Source organism: Armigeres subalbatus, chromosome 3, assembly GCF_024139115.2.
Source record: "Armigeres subalbatus isolate Guangzhou_Male chromosome 3, GZ_Asu_2, whole genome shotgun sequence".
Lineage (NCBI taxonomy): Eukaryota > Metazoa > Arthropoda > Insecta > Diptera > Culicidae > Armigeres > Armigeres subalbatus.
In genome coordinates this window covers 107,969,886-107,989,043 of record NC_085141.1, presented here as the reverse complement: position 1 = coordinate 107,989,043, position 19,158 = coordinate 107,969,886, and the positions used below count along the sequence as shown (strand labels likewise).

Sequence of the window (19,158 nt, the reverse complement as noted above, 5' to 3'; positions counted from 1 at the left end):
AGTAAACTCTTGTTTTATTCATACCGAATCAGTTGTTTGTAGTATGCTCGAAATATGTAGTGTAGTAAAGTCTCTTTTATTCATACGAACATGTTCCACAAGTGACGTTTACTACTGAAAATGTAGTAAAGTTGAACTTACTACTTTTTATTCATACGACCCAACGTCTTATAAAACTTAATTTTAATGATTACAAATATTTAGTCAAATGAAATCAATTCTTCAATATCACAGTCGCTGAACTTTATGAAATAATGTAGGTATTTTTTTCGCGGTATTTTGGGGCAAGTATTGAACATTTTATATCTCAAGATAAGGTAATAAAATAATGAATATCATTTACATTCAACTACCCCTCACCTGCTGGAGCACGCGTGCTCATTCTTTTGTCCGCCAAAAATGCAAATGCCAAAAAGCACGTGGTCACCGGTAAATAAATATTCGCTCTTTCACTAAAATTGCTGCACGGTTAGAAAAAACTACCTAATATTAGGTACTTTTAATTCAAATCGGGGGTTCAGTGTGGGAACCCAAAATTAAGTAATTTTTTCTCGAAATTAAGTAAAATTAACTTAATATTAAGTAAAATGTATTGAATTTTAAATATAAACTAACCAAAAGTTAGGTGAATTTCACTCAACTTTTGTAAACATGAGATTACTCAACGTTGGGTTCCCACACTTTAATGCCCTTGTTGAATGGTTTTGCTCTTCATTTTATGACAACAAAGGGAAGAGGGAGGGAGATGCAAGAGAAAAAAAGTACCTAAAATTAGGTACTTTTTTCTAACCGTGTGGTTGGAATTTTTTTTGACGTTTACTTTGTCTCGCTCAAACCAACAGCGAATACTCTATAGCGACTACATTAGGTTCTGCAGCGTCTGTATCTAACCTCAAACTGATGACTGATTAGTAGTACTTCGCGTTGGACTTGGGGGCAGCCAACCAATCACAAACTCGATCCTTGTCGGAGTCAGTGGAAAGTACTACTGAACTGTCAAAAAAGTTCATTCGACGAGGACCGAATTCATTCGTGACGTCATGCTGCAGAACCTAATACTTTAAGGGTCTGTTCAAATATTACGTAACGCAATAGGGGGTGGGGGGGTTGTTTGATTTTTGTTACGCTTTGTTACGCAAAATATAGGGGGTGAGGGTCCTTCGTAATATTGTTACGCGTAACAAGTTATTTCCAAAGGGAAAAATATTTTTTTTAAATCAAAAAATATTCATTATCTTTGAAAATGCATGAAATATACAAATGATAATGATTTATTGCACCGTCCTTCAAATTCTACTAAAATTAAGATCTATTTAAAAAAAAATCGCATTTGTTACGCGTTACGCATAGGGGTGGGGATGGTTCTGAAAATTGTTACGGATTGTTACGAGGGGGTGGGGGGTTCTTAAAAACAACATTTTTCGCGTTACGTAATATTTGAACAGGCCCTAACGAACACTTGGTGGAACGGCAATGGTCCAATGCACCGAATGAACACAATGACGTTTGAGACGGGCGCTGTTTACTAAAAATGAACACTTGCATGAACTCGATGAATGAAAAAGTATTCATTCTAAGTAAACAGCGCACCGCTCAAACGTCAATGATGAACTCGGTGCATTGGACCATGAAAATAAATACTAAGGTATGGAAATCCATATATTGTTTGCGTGCCTCTCGTGTATGGCGAAAAAGCTTTCACTACTACATTCGAACGAGCTCCCGTAAGAAGCCGTGCAAATATGTACGTCACCATTTGCTGTTTACATTTTCCATCATCCACTATAGTGGATAATGCACTTCCATTTGGTCTTCTTCCTCACCTTCTATCTATTCTCATTGGTGGAACGGCTACTCTAACCGACCGTGTCCACCTAGCAAGTAAACGTACAATAGACTTATGCAGGAGTTCATCGAATTCACTCACCCGACGGATTTTGACATTTGAGCGGGTCGTTTTCTCGAACAAAAGTTCATTGTGCGTTCATTATGCGACCCGCTCAAACGTCATAATTTCTTGGGGGAGTTCATTTTGCGTTAGTCTATGGTCCAATGCACCGAATGAACACAATGACGTTTGAGACGGGCGCTGTTTACTAAAAATGAACACTTGCATGAACTCGATGAATGAAAAAGTATTCATTCTTAGTAAACAGCGCACCGCTCAAACGTCAAGGATGAACTCGGTGCATTGGACCATATGCAAGGAATGTAATTGTCGCTGAAAAATGCAAAAAAAAACAAGCAACAAAAGAGAATAGCGATAACTCTTTGTCCTCACCTGCAGAGGATAAAGACAATGTTGCGTTCCATTTTATTTGCAACAAACATGGAGAGGTAACTGTTGTGAACTTTTCAAACTGCGATAACTTGTATATTTCTGAAGTAAAACACAAACCATGACAACAGATGTTTAAGTTTATATCAAAACATTGATAACTGATACTTATTTAACCAAAAATATCATCGAAAACCGACTAACTCGCTAAATGCGCGGCAGGCGATCATTGTCCTATTCTGATGCAGTTTGGGACAAACGTTTATTGCGAGTTGAGTTTGTCCCAACATTTACGAGAGAGGACAATGCTGTTGTCATTGGCGTTGATGTTATTTTACATTCCTTGATTATGCGCCTTTTCATGGTCCAATAGACTAACGCAAAATGAACTCCCTCAAGAAATTATGACGTTTGAGCGGGTCGCATAATGAACGCAAAATGAACTTTTGTTCGAGAAGACGACCCGCTCAAATGTCAAAATCCATCGGGTGAGTGAATTTGATGAACTCCTGCACAGGTCTATGCACCGAGTTCATCATTGACGTTTGAGCGGTGCGCTGTTTACTTAGAATGAATACTTTTTCATTCATCGAGTTCATGCAAGTGTTCATTTTTAGTAAACAGCACCCGTCTCAAACGTCATTGTGTTCATTCGGTGCATTGGACCATAGCGCAGTGCCGTATCATATCCAGCTTTCCACGCTCGATAATGGCGGCTTATCGGTGTGTAAAAATCAATTGGTCACTGTACTGTTTGACACTAGCTGGAGGAAAGCCCACTGGCGTTCCTGGGTGAGGGGAAGGGAAAAAAGGCCTTTTCGACAGTGAGTTTTCCTCCAGCTAGTGTCAAACAGTACAGCGACCGATTGATTTTTGCACACCGACAAGCCGCCATTACCGAGCGTGGAAAGCTGGATATGTACACGGTTAGAAAAAACTACCTAATATTAGGTACTTTTAATTCAAATCGGGGGTTCAGTGTGGGAACCCAAAATTAAGTAATTTTTTCTCGAAATTAAGTAAAATTCACTTAATATTAAGTAAAATATATTGAATTTTAAATATAAACTAACCAAAAGTTAGGTGAATTTCACTCAACTTTTGTAAACATGAGATTACTCAACGTTGGGTTCCCACACTTTAATGCCCTTGTTGAATGGTTTTGCTCTTCATTTTATGACAACAAAGGGAAGAGGGAGGGAGATGCAAGAGAAAAAAAGTACCTAAAATTAGATACTTTTTTCTAACCGTGTACGCCTACCACCATTTGTTCAATATGTTGTACACGGTTAGAAAAAACTACCTAATATTAGGTACTTTTAATTCAAATCGGGGGTTCAGTGTGGGAACCCAAAATTAAGTAATTTTTTCTCGAAATTAAGTAAAATAATTCACTTAATATTAAGTAAAATATATTGAATTTTAAATATAAACTAACCAAAAGTTAGGTGAATTTCACTCAACTTTTGTAAACATGAGATTACTCAACGTTGGGTTCCCACACTTTAATGCCCTTGTTGAATGGTTTTGCTCTTCATTTTATGACAACAAAGGGAAGAGGGAGGGAGATGCAAGAGAAAAAAAGTACCTAAAATTAGGTACTTTTTTCTAACCGTGTACAATATTTTATATGGGTTGAAGAATGCATCACTTCGTTCCATCGGTGGTGTTGGCATTTTACACCGTTTCTCTTATGGCTATTTAGGATCTGTCTCATTTGGAGAATTAAACTTAAAAGTGACAGTTCGAAAATTAAAAAATCACCCGGTTATAAGAATGGCTGGTGCTACCCAGCAATTCCAATAGGACATCGATGGAAAATGATTCGATATCTGTCAAAAGTAATCTTGCTCTGCGAGCAGGGTTATTCGATAATTATTGAAATGTCACTTTTAAGTTTAATTTCAGTTTAATTATCCAATTGAGACAGACCCTTAGGCTGTGAACCATTCCACCGATTCGTTTAACTTTTAGTTAAAATTTGACACTTCGATGGTTATTTTCTCATCGTGGTTAAAATTTTACTCCGAAGCCGACCCATTTGAGTTTTGACAGATTGATAGTTATTCGGAACGAAATGGATTTGGCGCCAATTTTCCCGCGAACAAAGTTTAACTATTGAACTGTCAAATCTAACCATGCTTCGGAGCAGGGTTATTTTTAACCACGGCGGAATAACCATCGAACTGTCAAATTTTAACTAAAAGTTAACGAATCGGTGGAATGGTTCACAGCCTAAATAGCCATAAGAGAAACGGTGTAAAATGCCAACACCACCGATGGAACGAAGTGATGCATTCTTCAACCCATCGTATCTGTTCTGACGGTTCTGTTCTGACAGTGACTTGCCGCAGTTTTTTTTGCTTTTTTGTCAAACGAAAACATTGTATAACCGGGAACAGCATATTTTATTTCCTCATGATTTAGAAATAAAACCCAATAAATTTATAGTTTAGTGATATTTCAAAGTAATTTCACCATGTTGGCTCGGCGTCCTATAAAGGGTAGGTACCTATTCATTATAAAAAGTGAATAATTGGTATGCATAATTTCGAATATTTTAGCCTTCTCGTGTCTAGTGCGAGCAATTTCCAACATTTCCCTCCGCGAATCAACAAGGATATCATCTGTTGTTCCGCTGAAGGCCCTTTCAAGCCAACCGGTACCAATTGATCCCCTTCGGATCACATTTCTACCACGCGAAATTATCCTTGACATTGGAAACACGCACATCAACAATCCGCTATTACCACGGAAGGAAATCATCGATATTCCTCTGATCAGCCGAATCATTGAGAATCCAAATCAGTCACGCATTTCCGAAATAGGCGAACGGCCTCCGGTAATTCCGACTGTGGTTGACCTCCCTACCAACAGTGGCGGCAAGGTGGACGATAATGGAATACAGGCCGCCCGATTGATTGTGATCCGACGACGAAAGATGCGGAAACACAAACTAAAGAAGCTACGCAAGAAGATGAAATTCGAATGGGCGAAGGTATGGTCGATTCAGTATTCCTACGCTTATCGACAGCTCATTTCACAGGATAGATTTTTTAATACAAAAGATAAAAAGATATCGTCCGTAATCCTACGTAGTTTCTAATATTAAACAAAATTTGACGAAGCATTCATATTTTCCTGTAGTTCACTCGCTATTATTATATTTTTATAGGTTCGTCAGCGGCGGGAACTGCGTAAGGAAAAAGCCTTCCAAGCTGGGCTGATCAGTCAAATCAAAGAGGCAGAACGGTTCTCGGCGGAGATGTACGTTGCTGAGAAACTTCGCCAGGCAAACGAAATACCGATTCCTCGGTTCTGGAAGGGCAAACGATTACCTCAATTTATCATCAAGCAAAAGTTGGGAATTGAGTAATGTTTTGTCGATTAGCAAAGCATGTTCAATAAAGTAATAAATTTCAAAATATATTATTTGAAACTCAAGCATGACACGTATTTTTGTTTTTGATTATGTCAGCAGGCATTTTTGATAAAATTCTTGAACAAAAGTTATTTGGTATACCTAGTCTAATTACTTTATAGATTTTCCCTAGCTAAAGCTTGCACTTCAAGTCATTTCCATTAGCTCAAAATCGCTGAGTCGGTACTAATATCATAGTTTTTAAATCAGTCGAATGAAAATGGTTTCCCACAGCCTACAATATTTGAATAGTTAGGGGGAACGACGGCTTTGGCAGGTTTTGTTTTATTATTGTCAGGGGGGTTTTTGTCGACCAAATTTTATGAAATTTGGCCACAATATTCTTTGATATGCAACGAATGTTTAACCCAAATTTGAGCATAGTCAGTCATAAAAAACCCCCCTGCCAATAATAGAACAAAACCTGCCAAAGCCGTCATTCTCCCTACTTCGAGCAAGAAAAAATGCATGCGAAATTTATAGTTCTGGAATCGACAGCGTACTTGGAAATGATGCGAGGAATTAGCACAGAAAACTGTCTCCATAGCGAAAGACACAAAGCACAGCACTTGGAACAAACAATCTATCTCCAATAGTATGCTTTCGTAATTTACGGGGTTATGGTTCAACCCTTTCTAAAGAACTGTGCTCATTTTTTTCTGATAGGTACGTACCGTGACCTGCCCTAATTCCGCGCATCGCCTAATACCGTGGTTTTCATGAAAACTGAGAACCTGGCTATCATGGGCATCGTATTATTTGGTGAAATGTTCAAACATATTATGTTTGAACATTTCACCAAATAATGTGATGTCCATGATAGCCAGGTTTTGATTTTTCATAAAAACCACGGTATTAGGCGATGCGCGGAATTAGGGCAGGTCACGGTACCTAATATTAACTTGCTATGGAATTATTTGAAGATATGGTCATGGTCTTATCTGTCGTTTAAAGTACTTTGTATTAATAGCCATCGATAACGATGAGACAAAAAACACTTCAACAGATCCGATCTTTCTCCAAAGCAGATAATAACTTTGCATTGTTAATTACCCAATCAGTCTCTTTACGTAACTCACTCGCTCAAGTTCTGGTGTTGTTATCAAATATTGAACACTGCATGTGCCAATTATGGAGCCGAAACTGAAGTTTATCGTCCTGGGCGCCGGCATAAATGGACTATCGTGTGCGTTTCGCCTTACGCAGGAATTTCCGGATGCCCGGGTCGAAATCATTAGTGAATGCTTTAGTCCCAACACAACGAGCGACGTCGCTGCAGGGCTTTGGGAGCCTTATCTAAGCGGCGATTCGCCGAGACACCTACTAAGGTTTGATAAGCTTTTGAGTACCTACCAATCTGATTATTTGAAATGGAAATGTAAAATTATGATTTTTTTTTCTCAGGAAATGGTCCCTTGAGTCGTACGAATATTTCCTCAGACTCTGGAGGAGTGGACGCGCAGACGAGTGTGGGATTTCTTTGGTGCCATTTATCTCATGCTCTAAGAATGAAGAGCCGGATGATATCTTCTGGAAAGATTTCGTGTTTCATTATGGAAATTTGACACAGAAAAGATTGGAGCAGTTAAGCCGCGAGCATGGCCAAGAATACAAGTAGGTACATGAACAGGGGATTGTACGACATTTCGCGGTAAAACATTCCGCGGTTAACCATTTCGCGTTCAGTATCATATCGCGGTATAACATTTCGCGGTTTATATTATTTGGCGGTATACCATTCCGCGGTTAGTACTATTCCGCGGTTAGTACTATTCCGCGGTGAAACTTTTCGCGGTCAATACCAATTTGCAGGTTTAATTTTACTAATGTTACAAGTAGTTCAATAATGTGTTCTTTAGCTTTGTGAAGCCACAAAATTCACCTAACTATTATGTTGAATCATTGAGTTTACACCAGACTCATATAAATTCAAATCCCAACAAAAAATATGTTTTTAAGCAAAACATATTTGCAAATACGACTACCGCCACCGGGGGTGACAATGGGTCTGGGGGTGAGAATGGGTCATCGCTTTCACCGGCAGTCAGGAGGTCGAAGAGCAAAATCGTTTGAAAAGGTCTCTTATATTTTAATTTTCTTGCCCTCAGATGCATTCAATCCAATCTACAGGCATTCTAAGAGGTTGAAACAGTGACCCATTCTCACCCCCATTTGACCCATTGTCACCCCCGATGACGGTATGTAAAGAATGCGAAACAACACACTTTGCCTTATACCGGGCAAATGCAAACATTTAAAGAAAACGAAACCACATTTTTTTTTGTTATACCGGGCAAATGCAAACATTTGAAAGAAAGCAAAACAACACACTTTGTCTTATACCGGGCAAATGCAAATATTTAAAGAAGGCAAAACATCACAATTTGCCTTATACCGGGCAAATGCGAACATTTAAAGAAGACGAAACAACACATATTGTCTTATACCAGGCAAATGCGAACATTTGAAGAAGACAGCACATGATATTTAGCCTAATACCGGCTAACATTTGAATCGATCACTGCCACAAAATGGCTTTTATTGGGCACAATCGTGCTAACACATTGCTTTTCAACCTTCTCTTACCTGTACCGCTACTCCGGACAGTCCCCGTCGGGGAAAATTCCGATTTCTTTTCACAGGCCTTTCGCTGCCACTACAGCAGAATCCGCACCTCCGCCCGAGGCAATTTTATTCTTTGCTGCTCCTGCAGGTATCGCGCCACCGCCGGGGGCAAAACTGCTCACTCCAAACGAAGGCAAAGTTGTTCAACACGGGCAAAAGGCACTCGATTTTATGCACGCGCACTTTATCTAAGTTTTCACTTACTTTTTCCTCGTCGCCAAATATTATATACTGATAAGTATTAATCACCCGCGGAGGACAGTAGAATAAGGGTTTTCGGAGTTGTGTAGAAATGCGTGTTAACGCTTGGAGGGTTGCGATCAAAAGAGGCCGACAAACGCCGGACCGTTTATTAGGTAGGGTATCGGTAGCATCCTTCTGCTATAAACATTAGTTTATAGCAGCTGCACTGAAAGTGCAGTTTAGTTAAATTTAGATACACTTCAAAAATAATGTTTATTAAAATATTCTTCCGGAAATTATTTTTTTCAGACTTATTCAAAACATTTACATGTAATACTAAATCTAAAATGGATATCAGCACCATTGCTGACTGTGCATCATTTAATTGCCAATGCCTTCTGCAAATGAATGAAAGTAATTATTTTTATTCATTTTTTTTTATTTTCATCAATGTAGTTTATTTTTTTGCTGAATAATCAGAACTGTTATATTTAGTATAACTCTGTTTTAATGTACGTGTTGTTCAGTACCAACCACAACTTAACACACGGTCCATCATATGCCATGACTCGTTCCCATTCTGGAAGGATGTGGATTATGAAGTTAATAACATTCCCTGGATGAGCAGACCAAATCTCTCTGGGCTAATTTTATTCTTCTTCATCCACTACCGCTGCTATCGCAGCTTCACCTCTAGCCGTGAACTCCGAGCGATGCGATGGGCGATCGCATCAATCGCAACCGACACCACTACATACGACCCTCATCAAGCATAGAATGAAAAAATGCGTCCTTTTCTTTCATGCATATTCTCCTACTGGCGACTGCATGCTGGGTAAACATACCGAACGAACGAGAAAAAATGCGCGAGCAAAAAGCACGTCAGTACGCACGCGCTGATGCCACAAACTGGAATGACTCACAAACGGTAGGCACAACTTCTGTTATACATAAAGAAAATCTAGCAGTGGACCCAAAGACCCGTTACTTACAGCATTCTGATGTCCGTGTTAGGAATGCACGGAATTGGTTATAAATGGAATTTTATTAATTGACAAGAATTGAAAATTTCAATAGCTTATCGTTAATAATCGTGAGTTTCAATGAAACTGAGTGTCCGTGTCGATTGATATACAAATCTTCAAAATCCATCGAAAGATAAAAGCGCTAGTAACGTTCGAAATCTTCCCTTTAGCGTAACGCTCTCGATTTCCGAAAATCTAAATGACACCCAGTATAGTAAAGAAAGACGTAGGTGCTACGTCAAAAAAATCCAAAAAATGCGCGCATTTTTTTAATATCAGTTTTTGGCTTCAACTTCTTCATGCAACCTTCATTCGCCAATAGTGTCCAACAGGCTTTAATATGTAGTTTAAGCCGGTGAGGCATGAGAAGCAAAATGTCATTCAAATGGTATTATGTCGAATGACACGTGACATTTTTGGAAAAAATCCTCTCTCAAGTCTCAGATGGTATATCGCCAGTCAAGTTGAAAACTGGAATGGGAGACTATCAAAGCAAGCGAATCATTCACTCCGTGCAATTCAAACCAATCTATCGAAAAGCTAAGGTTTTAAGCTTTGAAATGGTATATAAAACCTTATATTTGGAGAAAAATTGACTTCATGACATACAAATCAAAGTATGGAACGATTTTTATTTTTATCAGCTTTTTTTACTTTGCCAGCTGTTCCGTTCGTCACAGCAGCGGCGCCCAATATTGACGCAGCGTCGACTTTGAGAAGACAGCGACCCGCAATGCTATTAAGCCGGCCGGCGAACGAGAGCGTGCGAGCGGAAAATTTGGAACTAAGTACAGTCGCGTATAAGATCTCGAACAGTGTAGAGCGTTTTCAAAAATAAAGTAGAATTAAGTGTTAATGTGTTAATTAATTCGAACCGGTCTTTATTAATACAGTCCACTTCCGAAGATCCATCCATCCAAGGGAATCGTAATCCAAGGACACTTCCGTGTCATTCCAAAGTTAACGACGATTACCCTCCACCAAGTCTTATGGTCCATTGTTACGGAACATAAATTGGTCCAGTCGAACCGGATCGGAATCCAGCCATCGAGTGGCTACCAACGGAAGGACCGGTATCCATCCACGAGAGGTCTCCAGTAACACGGAGGGCCAAACCCATCCCGAAAGAACACGTTACACATCTTGAATCCGGAAATCATCTTTTTCTACTGTTTTCTACACTACCCATTCGGTGGTTCGACAAGTGACGCCATTTTGAAAAATTCAAACAAGACGAACGTGGTTCGAAAAGTGACGCCATTTTGAAAAATTCAAACAAGACGAATCAAGAGCGTGCTTGCTCAAAGTGGTACAGTTGCGTCGGTGTTAGTGTTGCGAATCAGAACAGTGTTTTCCGTCGCGATTATAGTGTGGTGAAAATAGCTTTGAACATTTCCGGAGCGAGTAACCTAAGAGTCTGGATACTAAATCCACCGCGAGTGCCTGACAAAGAGTTTGAACATTTCCGTAAAAAGTGATTGAGAGTACCGAATAATACATTCATCGCGGGCTACGTTGCCGTTTAGAAGAGTAGCTGAAGACTATATCGAAAATGCCGTTGGAACATTCTCCGGTGAAGCAAGTGCAAGGAGAGCAGGTACAAGAAAAGCAAGTGCAAGAGGAGCAATCGCAAAACGTACCGATATTGAATCAATCGCAATTGCCTCCTCCTCCAAGCGGGCAAGGCTCAAGATCTGTTTCGTCCGGTTCATTTCATGGATTCACTTGGGAAGAGGGAGTGACACCGGAAACGATGCAGAAATTGAGAGGATTGTTCCGCCAAAGAAGCCACGCCGAGCAAAAGCTTGTGCGGATTCAACTCACCTTGCGAGACCAGAGAAATTTGAAGTTGGCCCAGCTGCAATGCACGAAGGAAAAACTAGTGGCGATCTATACCGAGTTCAGCCACTTCCATAGCGAAATCATGGCATTAATTCCTGACGAAGCTTCCGATGAGCAGGACGAAATATACTGTAGCTTCGAGGATCGTCACAGTGAATTGTCCAACCGTGTCCAGGAAATGATAAATTATTCTACTCCTCGAGAACCTACGAACTATTCCATTCCTCAACCACAAGTCATCATCCAGCAGCAACCGCTAAAAGCGCCAATACCTACGTTCGACGGCAATTACTCCAATTGGCCGAAATTCAAGGCGATTTTCCAGGACTTGATGGCGCAGTCGGGTGATTCGGAGGCGCTAAAACTATACCACCTGGATAAAGCGCTGATTGGATCCGCTTCAGGCATACTGGATGAGAAGATAATCAACGAAGGTAATTATCAGCAAGCTTGGAGAGTTCTAACGGATCGGTACGAAAACAAGCGTGTGATTGTCGAATCGCATATACGAGGATTGCTAAATCTAAAGAGAATGTCGAAGGGGACATTTAAAGAACTGGACAACCTGCTGAGCGAAGCAACCGGTCACGTTGAAAGTCTACGGTTCCAGAAACAAGAGCTGATTGGGATTTCTGAACACATCGTAGTATACCTCATCGTAACTGCTTTGGACGACTCAACGCGAATGGCTTGGGAGCGCACCCAGCAGAGAGGAGAGCTTCCGAAATACGATCAAACTATTTTCTTCCTCAAGACGAACTGCCAAATCTTGGAACAGTGTGAATCATCACGAGCTCTATCTCAGCCAACAATTCCCAAGACAAAAGCCATGTCAAGCATTAGCAAGATGCCACCGCTAAAAACAAATGCAGCCACCACAAGCTCCAGTACCTATCAAGCGTCGTGTCAAATCTGTGGTGGTGGACATTTCAACTTCCAGTGTGAAACGTTCAAGCAACTAACTGCCACACAACGGGCAGAAAAGGTACGAGCAACTGGTTTGTGCTACAACTGTCTCCGCAAGGGTCATCAGTCGAGAGAATGTACGTCGAGCAAAACGTGTCAACGATGCAGCAAAAGACACCATACCCTCCTCCACGAAGAAACCGGACGGAACAACAGCCAAGAGGGCAAAACAAATGTCGCTTGCCCACAGTCACCTCGAATCGTCAATCAAGAAGCTGCTATTCAACCTCCTGTTCCGGTGGTGGATCAATCCGTATCCACTACTTGCTCAAGTAACTATGTTCCAGCATCGAAGACCGTTCTACTGCTCACTGCAGTCGTCCAAGCCATAGACAAACATAACCGACCACATCCGTGCCGAGTTTTACTTGACAGTGGGTCTCAAGTAAATTTCGTCACTGAGGAAATGGCAAACCGCCTTGGTGCTCCTAAGATGCAAGCTAACGTCCCAATCACAGGAATCAACGCTTTGAGAAGCCTAGCTCAGGATAAAGTCTTCATTAAATTTCGATCAAGCTACGGAGGTTTTCAAGCAAATATTGAGTGCCTGGTTACTCCCAAAGTGACTGGTATTATTCCGAACGTAAGGATCGATTTTGATTCATGGAAACTTCCAGAAGGCATCCAGCTCGCCGATCCACGTTTCTTCCATCCAGAAAAAGTCGACATGCTTATCGGAGGAGAGCTTTTCTTCGATATTTTGAAGCCTGACCACTTTAGCCTTGGTACGAATCTTCCTCAACTACGTGACACTCATCTAGGATGGGTGGTAGCAGGCGTGATAAACGAGCCGTACATTTCCAATGCGGCAATTCAACATGCCAACGTTGCGTCAATCAACACCATTGAGAAAATGATGCAACAATTCTGGAATATGGAGGAAGTACCGGATGTGTCTCCCTTTTCACCCGAACAACTGTCTTGTGAAGCACATTTTATGTCAACTTACGAGCGTAATGAAACCGGCAGGTTCGTGGTGAGATTACCCTTCAAGGACAACGTAGAGCTGCTAGATAATTGTCGTTCTCTGGCATTAAAACGATTTCTTATGCTGGAGAAACGCTTAGAACGCAATCCGGAGCTAAAGCAATCATACTGCGAATTCATCAAACAATATGAAGAACTTGGCCACTGCCGGGAAATCAAGGAGGCTGACGATCCACCGAATTTGAGCACCTACTACCTTCCACACCATGCTGTTCTACGACCGTCGAGCTCAACCACCAAGTGTCGTGTGGTATTCGACGCTAGTGCCAAATCGGAGGCGTCTAAATTATCGCTCAACGAAGTGCTACAGGTCGGTCCGGTGGTGCAAAACGGGATATTTTCCATTACGCTGCGATTCCGTAAGTACTTTTATGGTTTTTCAGCGGACGTAGAAAAAATGTACCGACAAGTGCTTATGGCGCCAGAGGACAGACGCTTTCTTCGTTGCTTCTGGAGATCTGATCCTTTCCATTCTCTACGGGTACTTGAGTTGAATACGGTTACATACGGTACCGCGTGCGCGCCGCATCAAGCAACGAGGTGTTTGGTGCAGCTAGCTAAGGATGATGGCACTGATTTTCCTATCGGTGCTCGCATTCTGAGTGAAGACTTTACGTTGATGATGCCCTGTCTGGTGCCAACACTATAGAAGAAGCCATCGAGTGTCAACGTCAACTAAAATTACTTCTTGCTCGAGGTGGATTTCACATCCACAAATGGTGTTCAAACTCGAACGAATTCCTCGAACACATACCACCAGCCGATCGTGAAAGGAGGGTTCCATTAACCGAATATGGACCGAACGAGGTGATAAAGGTGCTTGGTATATTGTGGGATCCTAACGTCGACGTCTTTTTGATTGCTAATCCACCTAGCAGTTGTATTCCGAAAGATAAGCCAGCCACAAAACGAGAAATTTATTCTGAGGTGGCAAAGTTATTCGACCCACTTGGGCTTTTCGCGCCGGTTATCGTCATTGCCAAGCTATTGGTACAACAGCTGTGGAGAACGTCAGCAGGATGGGATGATCCAATCGACAAAACATGTCAAGAAAAATGGTCTGTTCTTCAAGTGTCGCTGCCAGAACTTCAACTTATCAAGGTTCCACGATGTGTTGCATTGCGTGCGTGCATCTATTTGCGAAGCATTTTCGTTGATGGTTCTGCACGATTGCGTCTTTTATGCAGCAAATCAAAGGTCGCTCCATTGCACGATCTTTCCATTCCACGGAAGGAACTTTGTGCTGCCCTTCTATTGACGCAATTAATCGCCCAAGTGATTCCTGCGCTCCAGATGCCTTTTCGAAGAGTTGTCCTTTGGTCGGACAGTACAATCGTTTTGGCTTGGCTCAAGAAGCCATTGGATCAGCTTCAAACGTTCGTGAGGAATCGGATTGCGATTATACAAACAGAGACCAAGGAGCATGAATGGAATTATATTCGTTCGGCAAACAATCCCGCCGACATCGTTTCACGAGGGCAGCTGCCGGAGGACTTGAAACAAAACATCCTTTGGTGGAATGGTCCACATTTTCTGGAGGAGTGCACATACGAGGTCGACGAAGTTGAAGAAATTCCCGAGAACAATCTTCCTGAGCTTAAAGCTCATGTTGCAACGCCTGAAAGTAGCTGCGACCCTTTTCCATTCTTCCTGCATCATAGTTCGTTTAGGAAAATCCAACGTATCATGGGATATGTTTTGAGGTTTATCAGCAACTGCCGGGGTATCCGGACATCGAATCCGGTGAAACAAATTCCTCTCACTATCGTAGAACTTCGTCAAGCATCAGAAGCAATCGTGAAAGTGATCCAGCGTTTGCATTTCGGCGATGAAATTCAACGAGTGGTTTCCAAACAAACATGTAAGCGTCTTAGAGTAAAATCAGCAGTGATTCAAATCGTTCGGGGCTGTCAGTTTGAATATGAATCTGAAACATTAATTTTCCCAGCAGCTGTTCTAGATTCAGTTTTTATACCAGTCAACTGTCAAAAAAATAAAACTGGTATAACGCTCCGTTCTATTTTCTGCAGATTTGAACCACGATTGAATCACGAGATTCAAATATTTTTCAATTGTTTTGGTGTATGGATGCGTCATTTTATCTACGGATCAATCCACTTTGCAATTCCAGCACCTTTCTTGGCAGTAACATAATGATTTCAATTAATTGAAAATTTGAAAAACATGAATAGAACACTGCTGGGGAAACCAGCGAGTTTGTTCTATTTTGCTCCAGATTCAAACTAGAATAGTGGTCGAAAATTTAGAATGAAACTGAATCACTCCTGATTTCACCCTTAGCAACCTGAGTCCAGTGTATGATAACGGCTTACTACGAGTCGGAGGGCGATTGGATCGCTCTAAATTGCCGTTTGCATCGAAGCATCAACTCATTATTCCCGACAAAGATCCTGTAATAAAGAAAATGATTAGTGCGTTGCATGTAGAACATCTCCACGTTGGTCAAACTGGTTTAATCAGTGTTATTCGCCAAAGATACTGGCTCCTGAACGCGAAATCTACTGTGCGACAAGTCGCTCGTTCCTGTGTCAAATGTTTTCGTGTTAATCCCGTTGAAATCAAGCAGCTGATGGGGAATCTACCGTCGTCAAGAGTCGTGCCATCACCACCTTTCGCTGTGACTGGGGTGGATTATGCAGGTCCGTTCCAAGTGAGACAAGGTTCACATCGTCCGATGCTGATGAAATCGTATGTTGCGGTTTATGTATGTATGGCGACGAAGGCTGTGCATTTGGAAATTGTATCGGATTTATCAACTGATGCCTTCCTGGCGTCATTAAGAAGATTTGTTAGCAGAAGAGGAATGGTACAGCAAATACATTCGGACAATGCTACTAATTTCCACGGAGCGGAGAATGAACTACATGCGTTATACCAGCAATTCCAAGACCAACAAGTGGTGAAGAAAATCCAACAGTTTTGCCAAGTTCGGGAAATCCAGTGGCAATTCATTCCACCGGACGCACCAGAGTTCGGTGGTCTCTGGGAAGCAGCAGTTAAGGCGACGAAATTCCACCTGAAGCGCATAGTGGGCAATGTAAAACTCACGTTTGAAGAAATGGCGACTATTCTGACGGAGATAGAAGCTATTTTGAACTCTCGTCCATTGTTCAGTTTGTCCAGTGATTCATCAGACCCACAGGTAATTACACCAGCTCATTATTTGATAGGTCGACTCTTGAATGCTCCAGCCGAGCCATCCTTGGAAGATATCAAGGTCAACCGACTTGATAGATGGCAGCATCTGCAACTAATGCGTGAGCATTTCTGGCGAGCGTGGTCTAGGGACTACCTCAATACTCTTCAGCCACGTAAGAAAAACCTACATGTAACAACAAATCTGCGGCCTGGAATGGTAATCCTTCTCCACGATAAGAACCAACCACCGCTCAGTTGGAAACTGGGCAGAATCACAGCTGTGTATCCAGGTGATGACGGCTTAGTCCGAGCCGTTGACGTATTCAGCAATGGAGCAACCTACCGCCGGCCCATCAACAAGGTTTCAGTTCTTCCTATCGAGGACAACATCGTCTCTTCTTCTGTGCCTAGTTCTGTTGATACGATGTCTCAACCGGGGGGAGAATGTTCCGTTCGTCACAGCAGCGACGCCCAATATTGACGCAGCGTCGACTTTGAGAAGACAGCGACCCGCAATGCTATTAAGCCGGCCGGCGAACGAGAGCGTGCGAGCGGAAAATTTGGAACTAAGTACAGTCGCGTATAAGATCTCGAACAGTGTAGAGCGTTTTCAAAAATAAAGTAGAATTAAGTGTTAATGTGTTAATTAATTCGAACCGGTCTTTATTAATACAGTCCACTTCCGAAGATCCATCCATCCAAGGGAATCGTAATCCAAGGACACTTCCGTGTCATTCCAAAGTTAACGACGATTACCCTCCACCAAGTCTTATGGTCCATTGTTACGGAACACCAGCCTATATCTTTTGACTGAATAAACATAGCGCTTCAATATTTGCCGATTCTCTTATCTAGGGTATATACTTTCAAATGATATATAAATCAGACAAATTGGAGATATTACATTTCTCGATTAATGGCCACCCTTTTCCCCATAGTGCAGCCGTACAAGGATTATGTCGTCCGTAGACACTTTTGGACTGGCTTAAAAGACATTATAATTAAAATTCTGTTAGATATTCTCTTCCATTATCTTATTCGTAATCATATAGATGGATCTGTACGATGTCATTCTTGTCTTTATGGTCAGAAGATATGAGGTTTGCGTTCGTAGAATTACTTAGTTATCGGTTCTTCATGGTTTTTGTTCTATGTCAATACTATCAAACTCAATGTAAGTTATGCCTTGTAAGAAGTGGAAACTGTCCATGCATTTAGTATATTTTATTGTCATTTCCTTGTTGAGGTTGTCTTAAAATATTATCATGTTCTAACAAGTAGCTTAATCGTTTCCAAACTAACTGTTATTATCTATAATGTACTAATGATTAGTTATGAGTCAGCTATAGGATTCACTTTTCGGTGGCAAAATAAAGCTTCATTACGCCTATTCCCTATCTATTAGTAAACATTATCGAGAATGAAGCCGTCATTATATTGTTCATCTACCATCATTATAATATATGGTAGCAAAATAAGCCCGCGCCACGTTCCTATATTTATTATGAAACCTACTCAGTGAATCCAATCCATTCCCTACGAATGTCGACTCAATAAATTTGAACACATTTTTGATCATTCTATCTAGTAAGTTTTAATTTTAAGCGTAACTACGACTCATATTGCCTTCTAATTCCTATAACTAAAAACCAAATAAATGTAGAAATTAACTTTTATGTGCAATTTACAGGTCCGGAATTGAGTTTGTTACTTTCACATGTGAACCAACGAAGTTAATGGCAGTCTATACAACTGCTCTGAAAGCGCGTGGAACAGTTTTCCGACAGCAAAAGATTGAGTCCATCCAAGAGCTTCTCCGAGAACCACCAAACATCAACGCGGTGGTGATCAATTGTTTGGGAATTGGAACGCGTGAGCTGCTCAACGACCTAGATATCAGTCCCTGTCGAGGACAGGTCCGTCGCGTTGAAGCCCCGTGGATATTCCACGTGTTCTGCAACGACTCAGGGTATGTTATCCCGAACACGGGTAGCGTTACGATGGGCGGCATAAAGCAGATGGACGACTACGAGCTCAAAGCGAGACAGGAAGACACGGATAAGATTAAGCGAGGCTGCCATGGGATTGTGCCTGCCTTGGAACGGGCACCGATCAAAGGCGAATTCGTTGGACTGAGACCGTTGCGTAAGGGGATTCGACTGGAGGTAGAATGGATCATGTCGGGTGGGTGCCAGAGGAGCAATGGAAAACAAAAGATTAATATGTTTTTCTTTTTCAGATAATGGCGATCGCTTCCCGGTGATACACAATTACGGTCACGGGGGCAGTGGCATAACTCTTTCCTGGGGATGCGCTGGTGAGGTTCTCGGATTGGTTCGCAGCGTTATCGTCGAGAACAGCTCTCGCATAAACAGATGCAAACTGTGAATGAGAAGTCTAACATTTTATCAGCACCGTGGCGTTGTTGATTGGAATTGATTAAAAACTCTTGCCATTGCATTGTAGCCCCCTAGCGATAGAGGAAATATAAACAAAATATTTGCGAGATTTGCGAGTCGTTTGCACAGAGCTTTCTTTCAGAGTAGAGAAAAATGATAGCTCCCAGAGACCGGTACCCGACACCCATCCACCGGTTGAGGTGAGATGCTTATGTTTGTCTGGAGGGATTAATGAGAGATAGATAGGAACCCGGTTGTATGTAGTGAGCTCTT

General features: G+C 41.5%; 3 protein-coding genes across 3 annotated transcripts in view; 2 read left to right on the top strand and 1 right to left on the bottom strand.

Moving 5' to 3' along the window:
- The window catches only part of LOC134224819 (mucin-2), a 261,218-nt gene extending 252,583 nt beyond the window's left edge, over positions 1-8,635 (bottom strand). Inside the window, exon 1 of the mRNA XM_062704410.1 lies at positions 8,286-8,635. The gene's annotated coding sequence lies outside the window, so the exon portion shown is untranslated. The remainder of the gene's footprint in view (positions 1-8,285) is intronic.
- Positions 4,623-5,722, top strand: LOC134227650 (uncharacterized). Its single transcript, XM_062709302.1, has 3 exons — positions 4,623-4,782; positions 4,843-5,276; positions 5,454-5,722. Exons 1-3 carry the CDS (start codon positions 4,758-4,760, stop codon positions 5,652-5,654), a joined length of 660 nt encoding a protein of 219 aa, XP_062565286.1. The 5' UTR covers positions 4,623-4,757; the 3' UTR covers positions 5,655-5,722.
- On the top strand, positions 6,698-18,994 carry LOC134224817 (D-aspartate oxidase-like). Its single transcript, XM_062704406.1, has 4 exons — positions 6,698-7,027; positions 7,104-7,313; positions 18,177-18,670; positions 18,726-18,994. Exons 1-4 carry the CDS (start codon positions 6,831-6,833, stop codon positions 18,872-18,874), a joined length of 1,050 nt encoding a protein of 349 aa, XP_062560390.1. The 5' UTR covers positions 6,698-6,830; the 3' UTR covers positions 18,875-18,994.
- Positions 18,995-19,158: the final 164 nt, after the last annotated feature.